The sequence below is a fragment of the Alexandromys fortis genome, unplaced genomic scaffold (genome assembly GCF_014885135.2).
Source record: "Alexandromys fortis isolate MF-2015 unplaced genomic scaffold, M_Fortis_MF-2015_v1.1 scaffold_93, whole genome shotgun sequence".
In the NCBI taxonomy this organism is placed as follows: Eukaryota; Metazoa; Chordata; class Mammalia; order Rodentia; family Cricetidae; genus Alexandromys; species Alexandromys fortis.
The window spans coordinates 3642256-3667907 of NW_026067970.1; the positions used below are offsets into that span (position 1 = coordinate 3642256).

At 43.1% G+C, this 25652-nt stretch overlaps 1 protein-coding gene across 2 annotated transcripts in view; it reads right to left on the reverse strand.

The window, feature by feature from the left end:
• Jazf1 (JAZF zinc finger 1) overlaps window positions 1-25652 on the reverse strand; it is a 306547-nt gene that overhangs the window by 124214 nt on the left and 156681 nt on the right. For both annotated transcript variants that reach the window (XM_050155439.1, XM_050155440.1), the window contains exon 2: window positions 11268-11340. In XM_050155439.1, coding sequence (XP_050011396.1) covers window positions 11268-11340 — 73 coding nt within the window. The remainder of the gene's footprint in view (window positions 1-11267; window positions 11341-25652) is intronic.

Sequence of the window (25652 nt, forward strand, 5' to 3'; positions counted from 1 at the left end):
GGGAGGAGGCGGAAACTTTTTTTTTCCCATTCTCAATAAAATAAAAAAAAAGAAAAAAAATAAATAAAAGAAAAAAAAGGAAACATGAACAAAAAAATTATTAAAAAAGAAAGAATGGATGAAAGAAAGGAGAAAGAGAGAAAGAGAATATGTGTGTATTGTGTGTGGAAGGGATGTTCAGAGCAAGCTTTTAAAGTAGATTTGTGACTCATCTAAGAAAAAAGCATGATTTCACAAGAAACCAGATCTTTGTAAGTCTATGGACTTCTTGTAAGACAGAAAGGGTTATGCATGTTTTAACATAGAGGGTGATACATAAAATACATGTAATATCTTATGAAAAATAGGTGTAGTGTGAGAAGGATCGTGACTCAAGAACATGAGGACCTTGAACTTGCTCGCTGTGTGCATGGAGACAAAGGTTCAAGTCCCAGCACCCACACAGAGAGCCAGATGTGTCGCCATGGTAGACTCACTCCAGCCCTGGGAAGGCAGAGGCAGTTCACTGTCCAAGCCAGCCTAGCACAATCTATGAGCCTCAGGTCCCAAGGAGATGGCCTGTCTCAACAAATAAGATGGATGGCTTCTTTGGAACAGCATCTAAGTTTGACCTCTGACCTCTATACGCACCCACTCCCCTACATTCAAATGTGTGCCAGCTCTAAAGACTTGATCACTTGAAAACTGTGACATCTCCAGGACTCAGGAGTTTGAATATCTAATTGGGATGTAGCAACCAGTGCCTGTCAATCATAAACTTATGAAGCTAATCACCGCATTTAAAAACTATCTACACTAGTCAAACATTGTGTAGTTTTAGATGCCATGTATATATTTCTATCATGGTATAAAATGTAGCCAAAGTTTCAAAATATTTCTGTCACATTCATGTGAAATTCTGGAAGCTATTAACTCAGTGCCTAAGCTTTCTCATTTGAGACTTGGCTCAGAAACACATGTGTCATTATATCACAAATCTGTCATTTTTACTATTGTGACAACTGAATTTTATGAATTGGTTTTCTTTGTAATTCTATATATTTTAGTTCATGAATTTAAAAACATTATTTTGGGAAGTAGTCCAAATATATATATATATATATATACAGCTTGCTAAAGAGGTCCAAGGCACAGAGATGGCTAACAGGTCTTACTTCCTCAGATGGAGGTAAAAGCTGTGACATACTGCAAGGACTGATGATACAGCCACGTGCACTGAGTGCTACATGCTCAGGGTATTCAGCGACCAGCCATTGCTGAGAACACTGGGACAGGGACATAGTCTTTTGTATAATGTACCTCATTCCTTAAACACCACCATTTCAACACCACTCCCAAGGAGTTGAGGTTAGTCTTGCTCCATGGCTCACTGTTCTCTTCTGCTGGGTGGCCTTGGGTGTTCTTTGGGGTGATATGTCTATGTGGAGATCATTTCTTTCTTGGCCCAGACTTCTATAGCTGGAAGCCCCTCTGTTCAGGCCAATGGTGAGTAATTCCAGGGAACCTTGCTCAGTGGCTGAGGACAGGAAGGACTCACAGGGACAGAAACTGACTTAGCTGTTCTGAGTCAATGACCAAGGTCTTGGCTGTGGTGGAGGAAATGAGAGCAAGTTTTTTAGAAGCTGAGACACGGAACTGATCTAAAGCTTGCCTGTGAAAGGGCCTTCAAAGGCAGGACCAGGCTTTAGGATCAGCGTAATGAACCTCAATGTGAGAAAATTAAGTAATGTTTCAAATTGAGTCCCAAATCAACAGTCTCAGCAATATGAGTGCAGTCTGCAAACGGGAATGCACTAGACCTACAGAGGGAAGATTCACGGCCTTCTTAATTAACTCCGAGGTGCTGCACATAAGGGGAAAACAATAAATCAAGTAGATTACTGCCAGCAGTCTGAATTTCCAAGTGAAATAAGAGAGGTATGGCTTATAGCTCCTTGAGTCATTTTGTAAATGTGTATGTGTGGTGGGGGTAGGAGGATCGCCAAGGTCATCTCCTATGCTGTAATTTGCCACTTGGTGATTTAATTTTATACCACATGCCAAGTATTTGCCATACACTCAGGTGTGAAACAGTAGAAAACAAAGACGAGAAAAAGACAAGATAAGAAGGAAACAAAATTCATACACACACAATACACACACACACATTGATTGCTATTTCTGCATTTATCTAAAACACATTGCATACCCACTGTGCAATGGCATTCTAAGAACTGAAGATGCAGCTGTCTAAGTGAGAATACAGAAAGCCTCTGACCCTGTGAGGCTCACAAGTTAGAAGGTGAAGCAGGGACTCAACACACCATCACATAAACCAAGGCGTTTCAGGCAGCAAAAAGTACTATGAAAAATGACCAGGAAAAATGAAGGCTCAGAGCTAGCGGATAGGAAAACCTGGGATGGCCTGCAGTGTAGGGGATATCCAACCAGATGCAGAAAGGAAGAAAATACTCAACAATCGACAGTAGAAAGGAAGACTAGGTATTGCATACTCATGTCTTAGAATTTAACTTAAGATGCACTAGATATATCTGTACTGGGAGGTTGTTAAAGAAGAACAAAGGGAAGTTTACACATGTGTGCTCTATGCATGCATCTTCCTTTTCTTGACCACACCTCAGGCTCCTCCCTGGGGCATCTTGCCTACCTACAGATATGTCTGCACACAGGGAGAATATTGATAAACCTGAATCACCCTGTGGTATTGACATTTATTTACCTTGTGTGGTAAGTTTCGTAGGAGACTGGAAGAAAAGTTATTGTTCTCAAATATATTGTAAACAATTTAAACTTTTATAATATTTAGTGGTCATAGTGAATGATACCAATGCTATGATGTTAGAAAAGAAACTTGATCAAGGGAATAAGTAATTTCAGGAGGTTGGGGACTCTTCATAAAATAGGTTGCAATGTGTCTAAATGAACAGGATTATCTAGGTCAGAACAAAGCAGAAACGACCCAAGCAAAGGGCAAAACACCACAGCTTCTATACATGGGGCTAAAAGATGTACCCTTTGATAGCTCTTCTGATGGTACCTACAGGCAGTAGAGAGAATGACAGAAGGGAGGGAGCTTAGGGAATTCTTGGTCAGTCCAAAACAGCACGTTATAAGCAGAGAAGAGTGACAGACAAAGTAGATACAAAATGTTGAAAAATGGGTCGAGGGAAACAAGTAGAAGATGTCTTTCTGTAGTCTAGAAAAATTTGGTGTTTTCTAAATTAATAGGTAGGCAGGCACAACTGAACAATAACATCAAGAGGCCATTTTAGAAGGAAAGTAACTTAAAGGGATGGCACTGGGTTAGTCAGTCTGGCTAGAATGTTTCTGTGGCCACAGAAGTAAAGCAGCCAGAAATGAGAACTTGAAAACTGGGACAGGGGTCAGGGAACCTCTTCAAGTGACAGCTAACTTCATGGGATACACATACATTCAGGAAAGGAAAAGATAAGAGACTAACACAGAGAAAGCCAGAATTCTGGGACCAGAGCTTAGGGGAAAGTCACTTTGTGCCAAAGAGGTAGAAGCAACCAGTCAGAACCAGTTAATGGCTGAAGAAAGAAAAAGAATTTATTATTCATGTCAGGGTTTCAATGTAGCCAGGCTGGCCACAAACTCACTATAGTCAAGGGAAAAAAAGGGTTTCAAAACCAAAGTAGCCTTATCAGTGTAAGCAGGGTAAGGCCTTAAGAAAGATGCCACAGGTGCCCATCATAAAATGACAGAAGTAGGGGAATTCTTAGGATAGAGACCGTACAATAGATGTGACATGATGAACTAAAAGCAGCCAAGGAGAAGGGGTCCAAAGCCTCGGAGAGATGGGTGTGGTGTGCTGGCCATGGTGACAGCTTTGAAGAAGAGGATGAAACCTCAAGGGTGAAAGATCCAGATTGATTTAGAGACGAAAGGGGCCCCCGGACCAAACACTGAAGGGCCTCTGCTCCCCTGGTGAGCTGCGGTCCTATGCTGGTGAGAGGATGGGGAAGTCGTCTGGAGATTCCCAGCATACTGGGAAATGTTAGGAGCTGGGCTGTGCTCAACTGAGTAAGTTTCCATTGAAAGGAAAAGAATATGGGACAACGCGGAAGGCACAGCTGAGGCTGGACAGCCTGTGCTCACCACGGTGAGGCATGAGGCCATGTGCTCCTTTGGAGTGGGGTCCATGTACTGCAGGGCAGAGAGATGCAGGTGAGTGTTATCTGAGGCTAAGGATTGAAGACAGCGAGGGGCAAGTTCATGGGGACAAGGGAATGCATCTAGATAGTAAACTCAGAGCTGCTACCCAGCAGCCATCCTGACTGTGGAGGCACACAGAGGCAGGAAGGGCTGAGATACTAGAATTCTGAGACCAGTGTACCATCAAGAAGGCCGCATGAAGACGCAGCATGGGAGAGCATCAATGGGGAAAATAGTTTAGGACAGAGTCCTGGGACTGGCAAGGAAAGCAAGAGAAAATCCATCATTGTTTCTAGATTTTTTTTTAGCAGCAGTGAATTGTATTGAAAAAAAAAATCCAATCTCAAAAAAAAATTAAAAATAATTTTAAAAAGCCACATAGCTTAGAACTGGACTCAAAGATGTGAAGATCAGTGAGAAATACTGGTGAGTAAACACAAGAGAGACTAAAACGGAGTGGCCTGAAGCAGGGTAAACATGTGAGCGACCTGTTGAGAGAACCGACTGCCTCGGAGCTGTCAGCTCTGGGATCTGGAGGGCCAGGCCTGGTGTGTCTATCACCTGCAAAGCTCTGCGGCCTCGCCTTTCCCACAGTGTGTTTTCTCCAAGCAACACAACAAAATTTTGTTGGAACAAGCCAGAACACCAGAGGGGTCCCACAAGAATATGTACATATATGCTTCTTGCACAGCACAGTGAACAGGCCGGGTTGGGAAAGAGACATTACAGAGAAAATTTGGCAAGCAGCCATCTCAGCTTTGTTTCAATGGGTGTCCATAAAACGCGGGCTAAGAAAATGGTAGCTCAATGTCTGGCATTTGAGACCTAACAGCATGTAACATGTTTATGGCATGCATTAGGCCACAAGCTTCAGTCTGGGACTGGGGCACATAGCAGAGACTTCGGATCTGTAGAAAGAGGAGGAGCTAGGATATCATGGCTTGTACTGCAATAAACGTGACTGCTCTTAGAAGACCATAAACAGGGGGTTTATGACGAAAAAACTGTGCTCTTAGATTTAAAAATCAAATGCTTCAGTCTTGTTTGTATAAATAAGAAAAAGCTAGTGCAAGCTTTGCTAAATACAGAGTGTTCTACAAGTCTATGACTGATTATAACTTGGCAAAAATTACTTCAATTAAAAAAGCAAGAGCAAGAGGTGGGAGGATTAGGTGAGGTTTTGGAGTGAGAAGGGGTCAAAAAAAAAAAAGAAAGCTTTCATTTAACAGTTTACATTCTAGTAGAAGGAGAAACCAAAACAAAGAATCCAGACTCATTTTATTTTTATTCAAAACAAGGTCTTATTCAGTGTGTTTTTATTCCGAATCCTTGAGCACATGGTGATGTTGCTTTCAAGTCTTTTCGTTCAAGCACCATTTAGTCCTCCCAGATCGCGCACTACTGAGGTCTGTTCCCTTATCACAGGGAAAACTGCTCGTCTAGTGGTTTCTTAGTGCACACCAGATGCTGTGGCACTGAGCACCGCCATGAAGACTGCTGGGTTTTCCTTTAGTAGCTAGTTCAATCTAAGCTGATCAATCTGAACTAACCAAATCAATATTTGATTAGGTCAAATTTGTAGAACCCCAACTATATCTGAAGACCATCTAGCTCGGTCTGCCTCCTCTGAGGGTCTTATGGGATCTTGACTTCAAACACTATTGCTCCTAGAACAAAGCATTTATTTCTCGTTTGAGACCTTTCTGATATTGGTAACATGATTATAGAGTACCAGCCTGTTTCCATGCTGATCAGGGTGGGATATAACAAAGTCTTCCATTCCCACTCCATAGGGCATGCTCACTCGGACCATGTGCAGTGTATTTCCAGCCTGGTCTCATGGAGGACCTGTGGTGGTTTAAATGAGAAATCCTACATAGGTTCAGATATTTGAATACTTGGTCCCTTGCTGGTGATGCTTTTTGGGTAGGTTTAGAAAGGCTGGCCTTGTTGGAGGAGGTGTGTCACTGGAGGCAGGCTACAAGTTTTCAAAGCCCATCCGCCATTTCCACTCTCTCCTGTCCCCTCCCTCTTTTCCTCTCTTCTCTCTCCTCTGTCTCTTTCTCTCTCTGCTTTGTGTTTTTAGTGAAGAGATGAACCCTCAACTTCTTGTGCCAACTGTAGCCTCTGCTCTATCCTCTGCAACTGTAAGCCCAAATGAACTCTCTTCTTCTACGTTGCCCTGGTCATAGTGGCATACGAAGGCAACAGTTGGAAAGTAACTAACACATACCCTCATGCGGTTTGCTAGAATGTCTGTAGCAGCCCCCTTTCCAGTCATCTTCTCCCCAGCCGTACACAAATGCACACGTATCCAAACGTGCCCACCTGGGAACCACAGCAGCACAGCTCTAACCTCAGCTCTGATGTTTAGCTTCTCAGCTCTGAGGAGTGGCTCTGCTCTGCTTGGTTCTCACCCTTTACACTACAGTAAGGACACCTTCCTAAGTGTCAGGTGGTGGTGATGACCCCTAGAGCTGCCCTTCTTTCGGGGATCAGTTTTGAACTACCTACGGTCTAGAATCTGAAAATCATTATATCATATAATTTCTCTAGCTACTTTTGGTGAGACAATTAGTGATAGCCATTGCTTAGTACATTTTTATGTTGTAATTTGGAAGAATGCTGAGTTAAAGTTTCCCCCAAAGATTCTTCTATGAACATGGGCAATTTTTACAGAAGAATTCTTACAGTTTTCAGAATAATTTATCACCTACTTATACTCAAGAAAATGTATACATTCTTTCAGTAAAAACCACGGAGGGTCACCACTGTCCTGGAGGGTGGGAATTGAAAATGCTCCTGGATTCATGATGTTTATTTCATCGAGTAAATTATTCTGGCCTCCTCCAAAGCCATACTCTCTCTGCTACTGTCTCTTTCATTACTGCCTTGAACAGAGAAAGGACAGGGTCTTTGTTCACACAGCGTCACTATGTCATGGGTGCTGACATTTGTTTTATGCAAATCAATCATCTCAGCACAGCAATGAAGGAATTGCTCGGGATGAGGGAAACAGGCAGGGTGAGCCATCTGCCACATGGCTCATGGACAGCAGGCAGAACTCTGAGATAGGCAGCCTGACTCTGCATCATGTCTAGATGAGAGGAAGGGAAAAGACACCTCATGAGGTAAACACAGGTTATTCTCAAGCGCAAAAATTCGAAGGCAACTGGAGGGAGCATGCTTGGGCATAATTCTCTCTTCCTTTTCTCTAGCTGATCATGAGGGGAAAAATAGCAGTTCTGCATTTTGAATTACAAAAAGAACAGAAAGCTGTTCTGTATAAAACCTCAATCCTTGGAGAGGCCGAGGAAGGGGGTGGAAGTGATAAACCGTTTAGCAACCTCAAATGATGTTTTCAGAACATGAGTCCCATTAGGTGCCTCAGGCAAAAAAATACCCAAGAACCACATCAGAATGATATCATTTCATTTAGAGCCTGAAAATGGATATCAGGCACAGAGGAAGAGGAAATGATGCACCCTGCTGTGCAGAAAACTTCGAACTGAGATAAGGAATGATTTGTAGTCATCTGGCCTTGAACTTGTGATCCTCCTGCTTCAGCTTCCCAATTGCTGGGGTCACAGGTGGGCAGCATCATATCCAGCTTAGCAATCTATTTCACTTAACTCAAGCTCCCCAGCACTACAGCCCAGACTGTCCTCCTGAGGGTAAACGGCCATGTGGGAGGGCTCTTGAAGCACTCCTGAAATTCATGTCCCAGAGAAAACTGTGATTCAACCTTAAGAGTGAATATTAAAGCAAATTAAAATCATTTTTAGAGGTCAAATTGATAGCTCACTGCAGCAATCAGTGCAGGGGAGTCTTACCCAGAGAACTGGAGCTGTAATACAGAGAGACGTTAGACTTTCATTCAGCAACACACGATGAGAATGGAGCACAAGATAGCACTAACTCTCAGTCTGGCATGAGGAGCCTTTGCATCTTATACCAAATGCTGTATGTATTTGAAAATTAAATGGATTTGGAAATTTCAATTTATGTTATCTTAATAAAAATATTATTAAGATTTGGAGAGAACACAGAATAATTATTAACCTTGGCCATGTACGCTATTTTATCTTTAATGCTATCTCCAAAACCTATTTCTGTAGAGTCACAAGCGATCAAAAAGTTACTGTGTAGCCAGGAGTGGTGATGCACACCTTTAATCCTAGAACTTCAGAGGTAGAGGCAGGCAGATCTCTGTGAGTTCAAGGCCAGGCTGGTCTACACAGTAAGTTCCAGGACAGACAAAGCTACATAGTGAGGTCCTGTCTCAAAAAAGCCCAAAAGTTACCTTGTCTCCTTAAGGTAGCTATTGAACTGCTCAGACAGCAACCTGAAGAAAACCAAGAGCAGCACATGCTTTTCAGCAGCTTTTGGTGGACGCCCCTCTGTTTCCCTTAGCAGTTCATCCAGCTCAACCTCTTGGGTGAATAATGGTGGAAGAGGGTTGCCCATGGTCTCTCTGTCTGCCCTTTCCTATTGGCTACAGAGCCGAGGCGTGCATCCCCACCACAGCTGACCACTGCTATGCTGGGGTTCACACCTTACGTGACCAGCTCTGATTGTGATGTGGCGGCACCTTGCAAAGAAATTCACGGACGCCTCACTTAGAGGTTTTAGCTTCTACAGCCTCCACCGTTCTCTCTGAGCAAGCTGCTGACATGTGCTTAGACGGGATGTGGTGACTGTTCTATATTAGTTTACATCTTTGACCTCTCTGATTAGGTGTCCTATTGTGTTTGCAACATTATTCTTCAATATTTTCCTCTTTTCTTCCTTTTTTGTCTCTGATATCCCAATAAATCTGACTGCACAATAGTTTGATTCTGGAACCTACTACTCAGGTTTGGATACAAATCCCCCAATGGTACTATCATCTTACTTTTAAAAATTACATTTATTTACTTTCTTATTCATTCATTCCTGTGTGTGTAGGTCAGAGTTTAGTTTAGGTGTTGTTTTCCAGGAGCCATTCACCTTGTTTGTGGAGACAGGCTCTCACTAATCTGGAACTCACCAAATGAGGGCTGGACATTCTCCTTGTTCCACTGGGATACACGGCGCTGGGACTGTGAGTGTGAACTAGTGAGCCCATTTCCACTGGGACCTAAGTGCTGGGACTGTGAGTGTGAACTAGTGAGCCCGTTTCCACTGGGACCTAAGTGCTGGGACCGTGAGTGTGAACTAGTGAGCCTGTTTCCACTGGGACCTAAGTGCTGGGACGGTGAGTCTGCCTGATCACGCTCGCTTCTTTAAAGGAGTTCTAGGGATTGAACTCAAGTCCTTGTGTTTGCAAGGCAGGCATTTATTGATTGGGCCATCTCTGTAACCTTCACCTTTATCATTTATAAAAGAAAGTCTGCTTCAAGTTCAAGGCCAGTTTGTCTTGGATTTCCGGTTCTAGGGGCAGCATAACAAGATCCTATTCCAAAACAAAACAAAGCCAAACAAGCAAACAAACAAAATAAAACCAAAAAAAAAAAAACCCAACAAAAACAAAGAAAGAAATAGAGGAGTGTGCTTTTCCGTCACAGTGAGGCTACTGCTGTCGAGTGGCATTTCTCCAGCCTTAGAGCTCTCTTTCTCCATCGGCAGTGGCTCTGTCTAGATCCTGGCACTATGTCTCTCTTTTCTCCTTAAGGCCCCAAGACTTAAGTAGCTCTTCTTTGCATTATGGCCAGCTTTGCAGCTCTCAGCTGTTTGAACCTCCTTTTTGTTCCTCCAGTAGGTTTTTATTTACTCCCAACAAACAAGTGTTCAGAGTGTCTACCACTTGAGGAGTACTAAGTCCTCAATACAACACGTTCCCCACATAAGAGTCGTTTGTTCGGCATTGATAACCTGGCAAGCTTACACATACTTTCTTCATAGAAAGGTCACAGTAAGCTTGCTAGACTACTAGAAATGTCTGCTCCTTTAGACTAGATCTGTCACCATCAGTACAGTTCTATGAATATAACTAAAGATTTTCAGCTCTCTTGCTAAGTACTGGAAATTGCACAGGATCTGTGAAAAACTCAGATATCTTTATTTAATCTGAGGCAATTATTAAAGTAGTCTAACAACATATGTCAAAAATATGGTTGATAAAAGACTAGAGACATCTTATGCTTCTCCTTGGAAAGCCCGACGAGCAGGAAATCCGAAAATGACAAGCATTTAGAGGCTGCCTCATCGTAAGTACCTGAAGCTGAGCACAGGTGACTAACTCACAGCCATGGCTGGGCAGGAGTGAACAACCTTCCCTACAATGACACCAACATCAAGAGTGCAGATAATTCACGGGCAGACTTTCTCTCCGGACCATGGCTCATGCTCTGGCACCAAGAGAATGAAAAAGATCTTTGCCTTATGGGAAAGGGATAGCCAGTAGAAACCCAGCCACTGAGTTATGGGCAGAGAGTTCTCATGCTCATTAAAAACTAATTTCGCTCTTACTCTCTCCACTTTGCTTTGAGAGTGTGTATTTTCTTAACCCAAAGGTGACTCTGAGTTCTTGCCCTCAAATTACTGTCTCCTTAATTATTTGAGTTGGCCAAAACACTAAGTCTTCTTTTAGGTTTGATATTTAAGCACAAAACAGTTGTCTAAAGTTAGGCTCTGAATCGATTTAAGTGAAAACTCATGTTGCTCTATACATAGGGGCAGCTGCTGACAGTATTTCTACTGAAAAGATGGGCTGCTACAAAATGACTTCGGTTTGTTAGAGTCCAATATATTCTGATATTCCAACCATGTTTTCAGTTCATAAAAAAGTACCTTTTCACCCCAAGATTTAAAAGGTTCACTCAAACATAAATCCACTAATCTCTCACACTGCCCCACGAAGTCAAAAGAGCATGTTCTAACCCTGCATACAAATACTTCCAAAATGAGCTTGTAAATCATATACACATCATATACATATGCACAATGGGCTATAATCTATATCCCTCAACAGAGAAACAAGAAATCTCCACGTAGAGGTTGCTTTAAAATCATCTAATTTGCCCATTTTTAAACTGCAAGCATTTACTGGTGGAAAGCGATGTCTACCGAGAACGCAGCAGCACGCAGCAGCGTCCTCTGGAATGGCTTACCTATTGATGTAACTGAGAGCAACATAGGTCGGCTGCTGCAGCTCTTGCTTCTCTAAAACACGCGGATCTGTATCTGCAATAAAACACATTGACGATTTTTTTAAGGATTTTTTTTTTACATCAGAATATATGAGGATCCCTAACATAAAGTAACAGAGGTTAAAGAGAGAAAAAGATTAACTTAGAATGGGAAAACTCAGTCCACAAAGCATAATGACTTGTTCATTCATTCATAAAAACAAGATATTACATTGCTTTTCAAGAAATTCCAAACATCAACAGTGATAAAACGCCCATCTGTCACACAAGCGCTGGCACAACCCCCTCATAAATACTGGTTTTCACTGCATACAGTTACAATGCTGGCATGGTTTCCGTGGTTAATCGGCCTAAGAAAGCAAGCCTCTGTTAATTATGCTCACTTCAATACTGGAACAAATTAGTTTACATTGAAAAGCTCCATCAATCTGAAAATCTATGGAGTATTGTTCTTGCTCACTGAACACTTCTGAGTCCAGATTCATATTCTGGAGAGCTCTTCTCCTTTGTGAATGTATAATGAATTGACTATAGCTTTTCTAGACTTAATTAGAAAGTCTCTTAGTGCTTCAGCGTCAACAAACAGCACATTCACCGGGGCTCCCCCTCAAAGAGGCAGACTGTCACAGCACAGCAACACCTTACAATGCTGCGTCTCCAGTACAGACCAGTAATAGCGCAGTCCTCACACCAGAAGCATCGTCTCAGGGTTCACATGCGGAGAAATCATTTCTTAAGTATATGCAAAAGAAATGATCATATAACAATATATAGGGCAGGGGAGTCACTCTGTATTACTTTCATGAAGAAAGGTTAAAGCATTTCACACTAATCTCTTTTCATTAAAACCTCGTCCACACCATCCCATGATCAGAAGTCTCAGCTGCAGGTGGCAGTAACTGCTCTGATGTCTGTTGTTTCGAGTACCTTTGCAACAAAGTGTTTACTGCATATGGTGGCCCAAGATACACAACTCCAATGTGCTCTAACAGGTGATGGCAGAGGGAGAACAGGGGTGGCAATAATTAGATTAACACTGCTTTTGCCCCTCAGACTATACACGCGGGCAGCAGAGCCAGCAGCCTCATTCATTACGTCCAAGTTAAGAATCTCACGTTCACTCTATCATTTTTCCTGTGCCAAGAATTCCAGGGAACTAACTCTATTCAGAAATCTTCCTTCCTTGGGTCTCTGCCACTGTAAACCCTTGAAAGCTGAATTAGGAACAAGAGACAAAGAGTCTCTGAAAGGCTCCATCAAGCCCAGTCTCAGGGTTTTGGCAGAGCAGATGAGAACAGATCAGTAATTCACATTTCCTCCCCTTCTCAGCCCCAGTTACTTTAACCGCAGCTGAGGCTGCAGTCTGATGGCTGGTTTAGGGATAAACTCAGTGGCTGTCAAGATACAAGGAAGGCATTCTCAAGGGACATGATTTTCTTTTTCCTTTTAAATTTTCTCCTCCTCTTTCTTTTTCCTCCTCCTCTGTTTTGTTTTTTCGAGACAGGGTTTCTATGTGTAACCCTGGCCATCCTGGAACTACTCTGTAGACCAAGCTGGACTTGAACTCAGAGATCCACTTGCCTCTGCCTCCAAAGTACTGGGATTAAAGGCATGAGGGAGAAATAGTTTTCAAACACAACCCTTAACACTTATCCAAATCTGCTGTAATCTCAACACATCTTTGCTTTTCTGTGCAGAACGTGCTTGCTGGAGGGGAGTCTCCAGAACCATACTTCAGAGGGGAAAATGTCTTGTCTACATAAACTGCCACTGGCATGCTAGACAGGCCGTGGGTGCAGATGGTGACTGATGTGCCAAAGTAGATGAGGCTGGAGACAGAAATTGTGAAATCAAGAAAGGAAATTATAAAAACAAGCAAAAGCAAAAACCCAGTGGACAGTTTCTCAAGTTCCCACCAAACAATTTGAACTTGGTCCTACGGATGGATGGGGAGCTGCTCTTTTGTGATATGTGGTCACACGGAGTTATTCTGAAGTAGATGAGCACTATTAGGAGCTTACAATTTGTGTATCAGTGGGTAAAGAGCCATCTTTCATCTTCTCTTTGCTCTTGTACCTGGCTTCCAATCAAACAGTCTTTCTACACACCATCTTCTAGTCATCCCTCTGTTATCACACTGCTATTACTTTCTAAAATTGTTCTAAATGTTGCTTTCCCAAGTTATCCTGATTTTAATTTTTTCTCTTTTATTAGTGTGTGTGTGTGTGTGTGTGTGTGTGTGTGTGTGTGTGTGCGCGCAGGTATATACATTTATATTATACTTTTCTACTTCAAGCTTGAAGTAACTTGGATCTTGAGGTTTCCCTAAAGGCTTGTGTGTTGAAGGTGTGGTCCTTAGTCTGTGGTACAGTTAGAAGGTGCTGAAATCTTTTGAAGGTGGGGTCTAGTGGAAGGAAGTCAGGTCACTTGGGATGATGAGAACCTGTCCTCCTTCTCTAGCTTCCCAGGCTGGATGAGGACAGCACATCCCAATCAGCTACTTGTTCCCAGTATGTGGTTCTGCTGTAACAGGCCTAAAAGCATGTGACCTGTCAACCACAGGCTGAAGTTCTAGAACTGTGAGTCACAACAAAACTCTTTTCCCAATAAGTTGAGCCTCTCTACTGTTTTGCTATAGCAACACAGGAGGGATTCATTATCTCTCTGAAGCCGGGGTCAAGTATCTTCTACAGCATGCTACAGCTCCCTAATGCTTATCTGAAATGTTGTTGCTATTGACACAGAAACTGCATGGCAATCTTGTCTGACAGAGCATGGAGCATGTTCAACACTGTTTGCAAGGCAAGATTCAGAAACTCTATATTATTTTGCTTCAACATATTCTATAACCTATGTTTGACTTATGCTTGCATTGCCTTAAGTTATAAGTTGGAGGCAGACTTCTGGAAACTTCCAAATGTCACCTTCTCTGAAACAAAACAACCACTGAAGCTCCTTAGGGATAAAGCACCCCTGCCACTTTCTCTAGAATACACATTCTGGACAAATACCCCCAGGCCTCAACCTTCTTTTTAGATTAAATGATTCTTCAAGACAACCTTAATTAGAACAAACATCCACCAAAGTTTTGTGAATCAAACGACGTACTTGGTGCAAGTCAGGAGAGACTAAAACAAGGCTCCTGGAGAGTCCCCATCAACTGCTGGTCCCAAATAAGCATGGGTCCTGTCACTTGCTGACTGCCCATGGTGATCATGACTTGCTGTTTTATGGATTTTAATTATGCTGGCGAGCACTTCACATTCAGTAAAAGTATAATAGCTGCTTTCATTACTTCTCCCTCTCTGACAGCAACATAACTTTGCGATGCTCAACACCCTACAAGGAAAAGACTCCAGGATGGCAGCGTCTCCTCCACAGGTGATGGTGGCAAGGGAACACAATCACCTGGTACCACTAGATAGTACAAATAAAAAGAAACACTTCCTTATCCTATGCGCCGTGCCATGCAAAGGTGGTTCTGCGGTTTTGCACACAGTAAGCCGCTACAGTAAGTAATCTAGGAAGAGGCGAATGGCCGTATCACAGCATCTCCGAGGCACTTCTCTGGCTTCTTTGTTCAGAGTGCCAATGAAATGAGGATGGGAAATGCTGCTGCAGCTTCTCAGAGATATAATTCACTTTAAAGGGGTCTGTAGATAACACATTTGTTTTTTTATAATCCACATGATGCTCCTCAAGCAGGTGATTAGGCAGTTTGTACCACGTGGCCAATGCACAATGATACACAACCGCACTCTTCGACCTCTATGTGACTGACAAGTGACAGGAAGAGAAACTTACACTTTCTAGCGGGGCAGGGCAGTACCAAACAGAAAAAGACACAGATTATGACAGTCTCTTCCCCGGAACAGTCCCGCTAAGTTTCTAAAACAGCAGTCTGTAAACAGCTGACAGCAGGTGTGTCTGTTACCATCTCAGGGAGGTATTTACTCTATGGTGAGGACGGTGTACAAAGCGAAAGCTTTTCCTGGTTGTGATCATTAAGGTCATGGACTGAACTGAATCGCCCGGTCCTCATTGTCACAACACTAGCTCCAATTGTTCCTCAAACAACAGAAGCCAATAAAATAAGATCAAATAAAAATGTAAATAAATACTAAAATTAAAACAATATAAAGTGATGGTTGAGGCTGGGAAGGAACACTTCAACTCCTGTCAATAAGAATAAGAAATATGATGTGTATGATAGAAGATTCAAGGCCACCTTGCTCCAGCCCTGAAGCCCCTCTTCATCTGTTATAGTTTCTATCATTGGGAACTAGTGACAACAAATGCTTGTGACTTCTAACTTTTCTACTTTTCTCATTCCTTTTTTTTTTTTTTTTTTGAGGGAAGTTTCATGTGGTCCACTACTTGGCAGTGGATGACCTTGAACTCCTGCTCCCACTTCCAGAGTTGAGTGCTGGGATTACAGGTGTGTACTTGCACACTGTCTTTCTGTTTGTTTGCTTTTGTTGTGTGGTATTTGGTATTTTTAATAAATAATCATTCCTAGTGCCATCTTCAAGCCCACAAAGAACAAAACAAAACAAAAACTCCACTGGTATTATTTGGTGGGTCAACCAGCACTCAGTAATTACCTCATGGCTTTGGCTATGATGTTAGTTACTGTGCCTTGCTGGGACTTTATACCTAGAATTACTTAAAAATTAATAAAGTCAGAAAACAGCTCTGCTTCCTCTCAAGCAAAACTAAGCAAACCTCCCTGGCGATCTGTAGGTGTGGGAGTCACTGTGAACAAAAGAGGTGCTTCTGGTCTGGAGGGAGATCATCTTTATGTTCTACAGTTTCCAAGTACGCCACTTCCTGCTTAAATGCATCACAACAATGTGGGGGGGGGCAGGCGAGGGCTAAAAAAATGGAGGTGGGAGGGCTGCGGGCTGCAACAGTAGAGGACCCCAGAGAGTCCAGTGCGCACCCAGGAGGATAAGTGATTTTGAAGAGTAGGCCCAGAACCCTCACTGTTTTTTGTAATCTTTGGGTGATTCTGATACTAATGAATGGATGTACAGCTTCCATCCTTCCCCTCAGCTCTTAAACTTGCAAAGACGGATGTCACTTTGTTCAGCACACTCTCCCCCAGCATCCTAGGTAGGGCCTCTCAGACCCTCTTCTCCTGCTAGCACCACAGGGAACACTTGTTTAACTCAACTCTTCCCATCGGCAGCACTCTGCTCTCTAGGGCCCAACAAATACACGCAGGGGGCGGCAGCCGATTAATTCCACGATGGGAATATTGAAGAGTTTGGGTAAAACAAGCACAGTTGTTTCCTTTACCACTCAGGGCCCCAAGAAAATGTGGTAGTGGGTAGGGAAAAACCACCAAGGGGAATAAACAGGAGGCAGAGGCAGGAGACGTGTTATTTCAAACAGTGTTTGGGGACATAACAAAAGAATATGAGAACATAAAGAGACCTGGATAAATTTACAATCTCCAGAGCCAGAAGCTGAACCTTGCTGAATCCCTGAGAAACCCTGCACTCAAAGATGCCAGCTATAGCATGGGGGAAAGCTCAGAGCTTAAAACAGAGAACTCTTTAAGTGGTTATGAAGACAAACTAAGAAAGCCACCAAGTGCCTACGGATGGAGGGATAGACAAGGGGAGAGAGCAAGGCTAGAAACAGTATCAGAACACTGGCAGCCGGTCAGGACTCTTTTTTCTGATTCCATTAAGCAGGTGTAGAGAAAAGAGAGGCCATATGTTGACATCTGCTGATTCCTAATTAAATAATCAGCCTACAGTTACATCCCTAGCCAACAAGTTCCACCTGTGCCTCCACCCACAGGCTTCTGCCAGTACTTCACCACTGAGGTGCCAAGGCCAAGGCAGTGACACTCAGGGAATGATGACTGAGCACTGCAGGCAGAGTCTAGACCAAGTGAAAGCCACCAACACAAACACAAGAAAAGGGTGGGAAGAGAGAGAGCCAGGAAAGAAGAAAGGGGTAGGTATGTGGGAAACCACAAGCCATGGAAGCATGCAAGCCTCTGGGACAAGCTTCCTTAAATGAAGCTGGGACCATCGGGGCTAGAAGCAGAGGCCCCATGTTCTGAGGTTACTGCGCCAGTGTTCGGATCACCAGCAGGTGAAGTCAGTTCGCTGCTGGCACCCAGCTGTAATACTGGACTCCACAAAGACTTTATAGCTGTCTTATAAGCCCAGTACATTTTTGTTGCAACTTTTACTCTATTTTTAAAGACTAAATTTGTTGAACCAACAATTTACAAAGACTGACTTTTAAAATTCATTGCTGGTTTACTTCAGATGCTGAAATAAATATTTCTTTTTGGCACTGAACTTTAAAAAACCATATGAGTGTATGTAACCAGCCTTTGAATGGATCAACTTTTCCTTAGTTTATGGACATGCCATTTGAAACTTTTCCCAGGCCATAATTTCCATTACAGGAAAGTTAGTGCAAATTATACTTGAGACTTTTGCCTTCCCCAATTCACTGTGAAATCCAGATGCAGCTAAGTGTTGCTGTAAACTTTATGAGCTTAATATCTAAAAGTCAGGGACTCTGTGCAACACAATAACAGCATCTAGTAAAAAGCACTCATGTTCACATGTGGAGCCTGAGTTTTCCTGCCACCAGTCAGTGACTAAACATGACTGAACCAGGAACTCTCTAGAAAATGCTCAGGAAGCTGACTTATGCATAAACACTGCAGCTTCAGCACAGCCTGTGACCAGCATGGCCAAAGGGCTGAAGCTCCGCTGTTCTGTTTCCTTAACCCTTCAGAGTCCTGTGGTCACCCACTAAGATAGTAACCAGCTAGGAAACTTGGTCTTAGCAGGCAAATCTAAGCCAAAGGCTTAGATCGTTAGTGTCCACCATGATGGAGGCTCAATCGCTGAATGAGCAACCAGGGTGAGAAGGAAATTTCTCGGGATTCAGAGATAAGCATCAGCCTAGGGAGCTCTAGATCATATGGGCCAGCACAGACCTTAGTGTAAGCTTCTGTGTTCCTGCAGACAGACAAGAGCAAGAGCACATGTTCAAAAGGAGACAAAACACAAGAGGGAGCTGATGGAGCCCACGGTGAGTCATTCACAGGTGAGGGTAGGAAGCTAGTGTGGCTCTAAGTTCAAGGCAGCACGCACTGGGGGAAATCTGTGGGCACTATAAAAGGGCAGTAGGGTTGACCAGACAATACTCATTATTTATAGATTTTTAAAGTAGAGATACTTGAGGGGGTGGTTCTGAACTGTGGGCAATTCTCTGCGACGGCAATGTCCAGAGATACCGAAGGGTGTGTACCAGTGGATCCCACTGATATCCTACAGCACACAAAATCGGATAACCTCACAACAACAAAACCTGCCTGACCTCAAATGTCAGTGCTAGGCTGAGAAATCTCGCCAGAGACCCATGAGATGGCTATGAAGACTAGAGCTACTGCATGTAGGTAATTTTTGGGTTTTCCCATGGTCTAACTTGAGAGGCTAGAAGGCTGGGCAGTGGGCAGCAGGGCAGTGATACAAAGGTGGTTGCGACCTGGATTTTAGGAGACCTGGCTTTCTTTGTGGAATCAAAGACATTGAATTCATTTCCTGAAAGACATCCTGAATACTTGTCATGTGCTCTTTGCTTAGAGGAAATTCTAAGTCAGTAGTTCACAACTGAGCCAGAAAGATGATTGCAACAGCCAGTTAGCAATAATCCAAGGGCTGGGAAGATAGCTCGGTCGGTAAAGTGCTTGCCCTGCGAGCTTGAGACTTGAGTTAAATACCCAGTGCCCATAAAAATCCCAGGGGTGAGCAGTGAGGGGGGCTCACTGGTCAGCCAGTCTAACTGGTGAGTTCCAGGACAATGACAGGCTTGTCTCAAAGGAGGTGGCTGATGCCCAAGGCTGACCACTGGCCTCCACAGGCTTGTGCACATCACCTACTTATATGTAAAGTTGGTGTACACACACACACACACACACACACACACTACAAAAAGCCCCCAATACTTCTATATAAACCAGCAAGTATACTAACTGCTTCAGAAATGTGCTATGATTCTTTGTGAGGCTCAGGGCAAGTTTTTGAAATAAGGTTTCTGAGAGTCTGACTAGAAAATGGCTTGAGCAGGTGAGCAGAAGGAGAAAGAAACTGGCCTGTGAAAGAGGTCTGGAGTGGTCTGTGGGGAAGGGGCACAGCATGCAGCAGAGCTCGCTTCCTCATGGAAGGGCTGAAAGGCTCTCTGAGAGTCAGCCTTAGTTTCACACACGAAGCAGAGCCACTCGGGGAAAAAGCTAAGATGATCCATGTGTTAGAAAAGAGTGAATAGTGGTAGGGAAGGTGAAGGGGGAAATTGATACAAAAGACAAGATTTGGTAAAGTACAAGATTTTTCTTATGTGGAATGAGAGTCTTATTATCAACGATAAAGAACCCCAAACTAGGAAAAACATTTGATATTCCAAGTGAGGTCTGCTTCTCATGTGTGAAAGACGCTGTACAGAAACAAAGAATTGGAGCTTCAGAGAGGGGGTCGGGGATAAAGGGCTCCTGATACAGATAGGAACAGGGCATGCCAGACTCTCATCACACCCCCACACATTCCAAAAGGCAACAGAGCTACCGCATGCCCTCAGAAGAGCGACACATAGTAACAAGCATTGATTGAAGATGCCATTAGGAAACACAGCCAGCCTCAGCTCAGCAGGGATAAGGAAAGGCCTGGGGCACACTGCATTTGAACTCAAGTGACTGGTACATTTCACAACTGAGCAGAAAAGGCTGGGGTGGGGTGGGGTGAGTCAAACCCGGGTCCCTAATTCAGTGGTTAGTATACCTCGTATATGAGTCTCCAAGGCTTTCTAAGGGAATTACATTCTTGTTTCAATCTTAGTTCTTACTTAATTATATTTTTTGATTGTGAGCCTAGCCTTTAACAGCCGAGCCATCTCTCCAGCCCCGTTCTTACTTCTTGGTGGTTAAGACAATGCACCACTCTTCATGGCCAACTGCTGTGCTCAGTGTTAGCTGTGGACGCCTTAGGGCTCTTTTTTTTTTTTTATCTCCAAAATATTGCTAAGAACAGTACTTTTATCCTAGAGTGGAAATGAGGAGTAAATCTCCAGTGTGAGATGGAGCCGTGCTGCTCATGAAGTATTTTGAAATTAAGACTTGCACAATTGTGAATTGTCTCTCTTTGGTAGTCAGCAGCATGATGATGCACAGAAAAATTTAAAAGTTTTTCTGCAAATGAAAGTTATCATGGGCTGCAAGATGCTGTTCAACAGGCATTTCACTCATTTTTACATCATGATGCTCTGGAACATGGCTGCTTGGTGCCAGGACTACATTTCCCTACATTCCTGGAAACATCGAGTCTACATTCTGGTTAGTAAGATACAGCACTTTAAGGAAGTCTCCTGAAAGGTCTGTACCTTTCTTTGCAGCAGTTTTCCTCTAGGGTGATTGGACGAATGATTGCCACTTCTGAATCAATTTAACATGAGAAAATCTTATAAATGGAAGTCATCCTAGGCAGAGCAGGGATGTGTGTGTGTGGCTGAGCAAATGAAGCCCCATCCTGAACTGACCACCTCCAGTCCTTCTGAAACCGAGAGAAAGAAATTCTCTTCCATTCAGATACTGCTACTCAATGGCAGTAAATAAAGCCAGACCAAATCTTCAAGCAAACAAACAATAAAACCAATACTCTAAACAACCAGAAATGCTAACTCTACCGAGAAACATGAAATCTTTTGTGTCTTTGTTTTCCTGGATTAAAAAAAAATTACATTAGATTTTATTATACTAAACTTACAGAACAACAACAAAGCCACAGTAAAGTAGCACCCACACTGCCACATCGGATGTGGCTAACTCTACAGTGGGATGGTTAAGGAATGGGAGAAAGAAGAGAGAACCATTATGTCAAATTATGGCTGCTTTGGTTGCTCAAGCCTTTTCCAGTATTGGTTATTAGTGGGCAATAATGAAGCAAATTGCACATGCACATTGCTCCTGAGTTATCAACAATGCGATGAGCAGCAACCTTTGCAGCTGTCGGGATCTTTTCAGGCAAGCAATTAAAGTGAAAAGAGAGAGGGTGCACAATCCCGTCACCCAACATCATGTGTACCAACACCGCCTACGAACACTGACATGGAGCGGGTGCGATCTGAATATTTATTAATGCAGATCTGTTCCCATTTGTTCTTCTTCTTTCCTTGTAACCCAAACTACCCTCACCTGCCAAAAAAGGATTTTTTCCCTCTAAAGGTCAATTCTGACACTGCGAATCGCATTTATCTGAAACTTACATACACTGTGACATCTTTCCTAGTTGCATTAAAATAAATTTTCTTTCCCTTTCCCCTTCAGGAAATATAAGTTTAGGAAAGCTTGGATTCCAAAGGAGAAAGAAGTTGAGGATGAGGTAATCCTAACTAGAAAAGCACTGAATGAGTAACCAAGTTGAAAATAACCAAGATTAACCGATGTTTATGGGAAGTCGGATATATATGTCAAGTACTCTGTGCAGGTATCGAAGAACTAGCTTTAGACAAAACAGAAAAAAAGTCCTGGCTCTCCAGCAGACCAGACTCCTTGCAACAGATGTTGTCATCTATAAAACACATACCAGAGAACCGTGTAATCAAGTGATAAAATTGAAAAGCAGAAAAAAACCACACCTAAGTCTTATGTTTTAAGTCGGTTTACAATTTTGTGTTGTGTGTATCCATGGTTGTGCAAAGTACAAGTGATCTATGGCCACAGGTTGTCCACACCTACTAGGGAAAGGGCCTCAAATTGCCTTTAAGAAGATCACAACACTCTATTACAGACTCACTTGCTTTCCTGCTCACAAGTAGGGATTGTTTACTGTCTGGATGACCCCTGCTTAAAGCACTGAGAGCTGCAGCGGTGTCAGAGGCAGTCACAGAGGGCGCCGAGGAGCACCCTATGTTGTCAAGCTGTGTGGCTTTAGTCACTGCTGTTTCACCACGTGCCTGAGACCAGTGGTTTTCAACTAGAACTGCACATTAGCATCTCCTGGGTAACACCAAAGACTCTGAGGGCCTGACCCCACTCCAACATTCTAGTGTGAAACAAGAAGAGACAGTTACCACTAAAGACTGTGGAACCCCCCAAAAGGTGAAAGGTTGTCCTCTGATTTCCATATGTATGCTCCCCCTCCACACACATCACACAGACACATATACACCTCACACATCTCTCTTTCTCTCCCTCTCTTGCTCTTTCCCTCTCTCGCTCTTTCAGTCTCTCTCTCTCTCTTTCTCTCTCTCTCTCTCTCTCTCTCTCTCTCTCTCTCTCTCTCTAACACACACAAACACAGACATACAATATACACTTTAAAAAGGAAAACAAAAAACAAAACAAATAACCCTCCCACCAAACGACTGCTTGGAAAGTTATCAAATAAAAGAACTTGAGATTTCCCCCAAACTTAAAAAGCAATTGTGAAACTAGAAACAAATGATTGAGTATGCCAAAAAGCTTTATAGATAAACCCAGGGCCATGAAATCTTTTGCTTATGTGTGTTTGTATGCATGTACACATGTGTGACTGCATGTAGAGGTCAGAATTCGATGTAAATGAAGAGATCCTTGCTCTCTCTCCACCTTATCATAAGTATTATTTTGAGATGGCATCTCTCACTGAACCTGGAGCTCCCTAGTACAACCGGACTGGCTGACTAGCAAGTCCCAGGGATCCTCTTGGTCTTTGGCCCTCCACACTAGGATAATTGCTGACACCCAGCTTTTATGTTGATGTTGGGGCCAAACTCGCATTTGCATAGCAAGCACTTCACCTACAGAACAATTTCCCCACCCCCTGGCAGAATCTTTTAAATTCAGGCTCCACCTGAAGCACTGAAGTGCTGGTCAGTTTTTCACCTTTCACTTTCTAGGAAGGGCCAAGCTTAGGAATCATGTGATCAACTCGTGCCTGTCTCTGTGTATTTTTAAAATTAATGTGTATTTTTAAAATTAATGTGAAGCAGTCTTGAGGTATTCTGATGACTAGGAAATATTTTTGGCAGGGGGTGAGGGCGGGCTCCTAAAACTAAAAGGCTCTAGCACTTGAATTATGGGACTTGGAATTTTCTGTTAAGACTGATTCAGGTCAATGCGTTTTTCCTGTGCTGTCATTTTTCATTTCAATTACAAGTGAGGTTATTAAGAAGCAAGTTAGTTTTGCACTTTGGAAGCCTGTTTCATTTAGAATTTGGCAAACAACAACAAAAACAACACCCTGCCTCCATTCTTACAATCTCTCAAGGAAGCCAAAGCATTGTAACTAAACAAAACCAACCAACCAACCAACCAACCAACCAAACAACAGCCACAGGCAAAAGAGCTGAACATTTGGATTTAGGATTACACAATGACTACCTCAAAGTCATTAGATAGATTTACAAGTATGTACTGGTTACAGCTTGATCTGAACAGCTCTGGTTGGCCTCTTATTTGGTCACACACATCCTGTCTGTGCCGTGCCCAGACTGGGGCCAGGAACACACTGCTTAGGCTCAAGGGCCTCAGATATGACACAGAGTTAGAGATGCGTGGCTCTGGATTCTGAATAGGTTGCATCTCTTCTACTTGGTAATGAGTAGGGACACATGCTGAGCAATCTTGCTGATGGCATGAATTTGGGCATTGTGAAATCCCTGGCCCTCTCACTTATCTGGAACTTGGCAGATGGCTCCTGACTATCTTGGCTTCTGTAAAAGGACTACGCAACTCTAGCTTTTCTGATCCTTTTTTATTTATTTTAAAATAGCTTTTTCCCTTGGATAGACAACATATTATGGAAGTGACTGGTTTGTTCTGATGATTGCTAACTTCATGACTGGAGATAGTTTCTCAGGCCGAGCTTTGATCTTTTGATACAGAAGTCAGTGACTCACAGCTTATGCAGTTGTTATGAGGTTGTTAAGGGAATTTAAGAGAGCTGAGCTGAGCTGTATACTTCACAGAACACAGGGGCTGGTACATGGTAAATACCTAATAAATCTTAACTATTACTATTATTTCAGGCTGTTGGTGCGCACATTGTGGCATTACAGTTGTGAACAAGCAGTCACTCCTAAGTGGCAGTAACAGTCACTTGGATGCTCTTGCCTTCTTCAGTGGGGCCTATCTTGTTTGGGCGAAGACAGATCAGCTGCTTTCCATACACAGTCCTCACAGCGGAAATGCTCCTTTGGAAGAGCAGAGGAGATGGGCAGCCCCTGAACTGTTTGTTGCCCTTTCCCAAAGGGAATATAGTGACCAGAGAAGGCCCTATCTTAGGTCTCAAGTGTATTCATCTGGCTTTCAAGAGGAAGTCAAACACAGAGTAAGCAAGATGTGACTGCCTCACCGAAAAAGGTACCAAGCCACGTGCTAACACAGACAAGAATTATGGGTTAATATAAGTTATAAGAGTTAATAAGAGCTCTCTCTTCCTATCCCACCCAGCTTGCATCCACAACCCCCCCGCTCTGTCTGACTCCCTCCCCTCTTTGACCATGTAACATCTCCCAGCTCAGCCTGTTCGGGCGCTGGGACCGAATCCGAATCGGGAGGGCAACCAGGAGGGTGGTAGCTCCTTTGTCTCAATAGCCTGCCTGCAACAGGCAAGGTAGGCCCTTTGTTTACAAGCCACCCAAGCAGCAAGGAGATCCGATCCGGGCACCAGGAGAGACACTGGGCTTGCATCCACAACCCACCCAGAGCGGTGAGCCTCAAGGTCCCCTGTAAGGGAGCCCGGGCACCCTCAGCCCGGTATGTAAAAGAAACATTACTAAACTCAAGGCAGCCATCAACCCGCACACACTAATAGTAGGAGACTTCAACACTCCTCTCTCACCAATGGACAGGTCAATCAGACAGAAACCTAACAGAGAAATTAGAGAATTAATGGAGATAATGAATCAATTGGACTTAACAGACATCTATAGAATATTCCACCCAAATAGGAAAGAATATACCTTCTTCTCTGCAGCTCATGGAACCTTCTCGAAAATTGACCACATACTCGGTAACAAAGCAAACTTCCACAGTTACAAAAAAATATTAGTAACACCTGTGTCTTATCAGATCACCATGGATTAAAGTTAGAATTCAACAACACTGCTACCCCCAGAAAGCCTACAAACTCATGGAAACTGAACAGTCAACTACTGAACCACACCTGGATCAAGGAAGAAATAAAGAAAGAAATTAAAGTCTTCCTTGAATTCAATGAAAATAAAGAAACAACCTACTCAAACTTATGGGACACTATGAAAGCAGTCCTGAGAGGAAAGTTCATAGCACTAAGTGCCCACTTAAAGAAAACAGAGAAGGCACACATTGGAGAC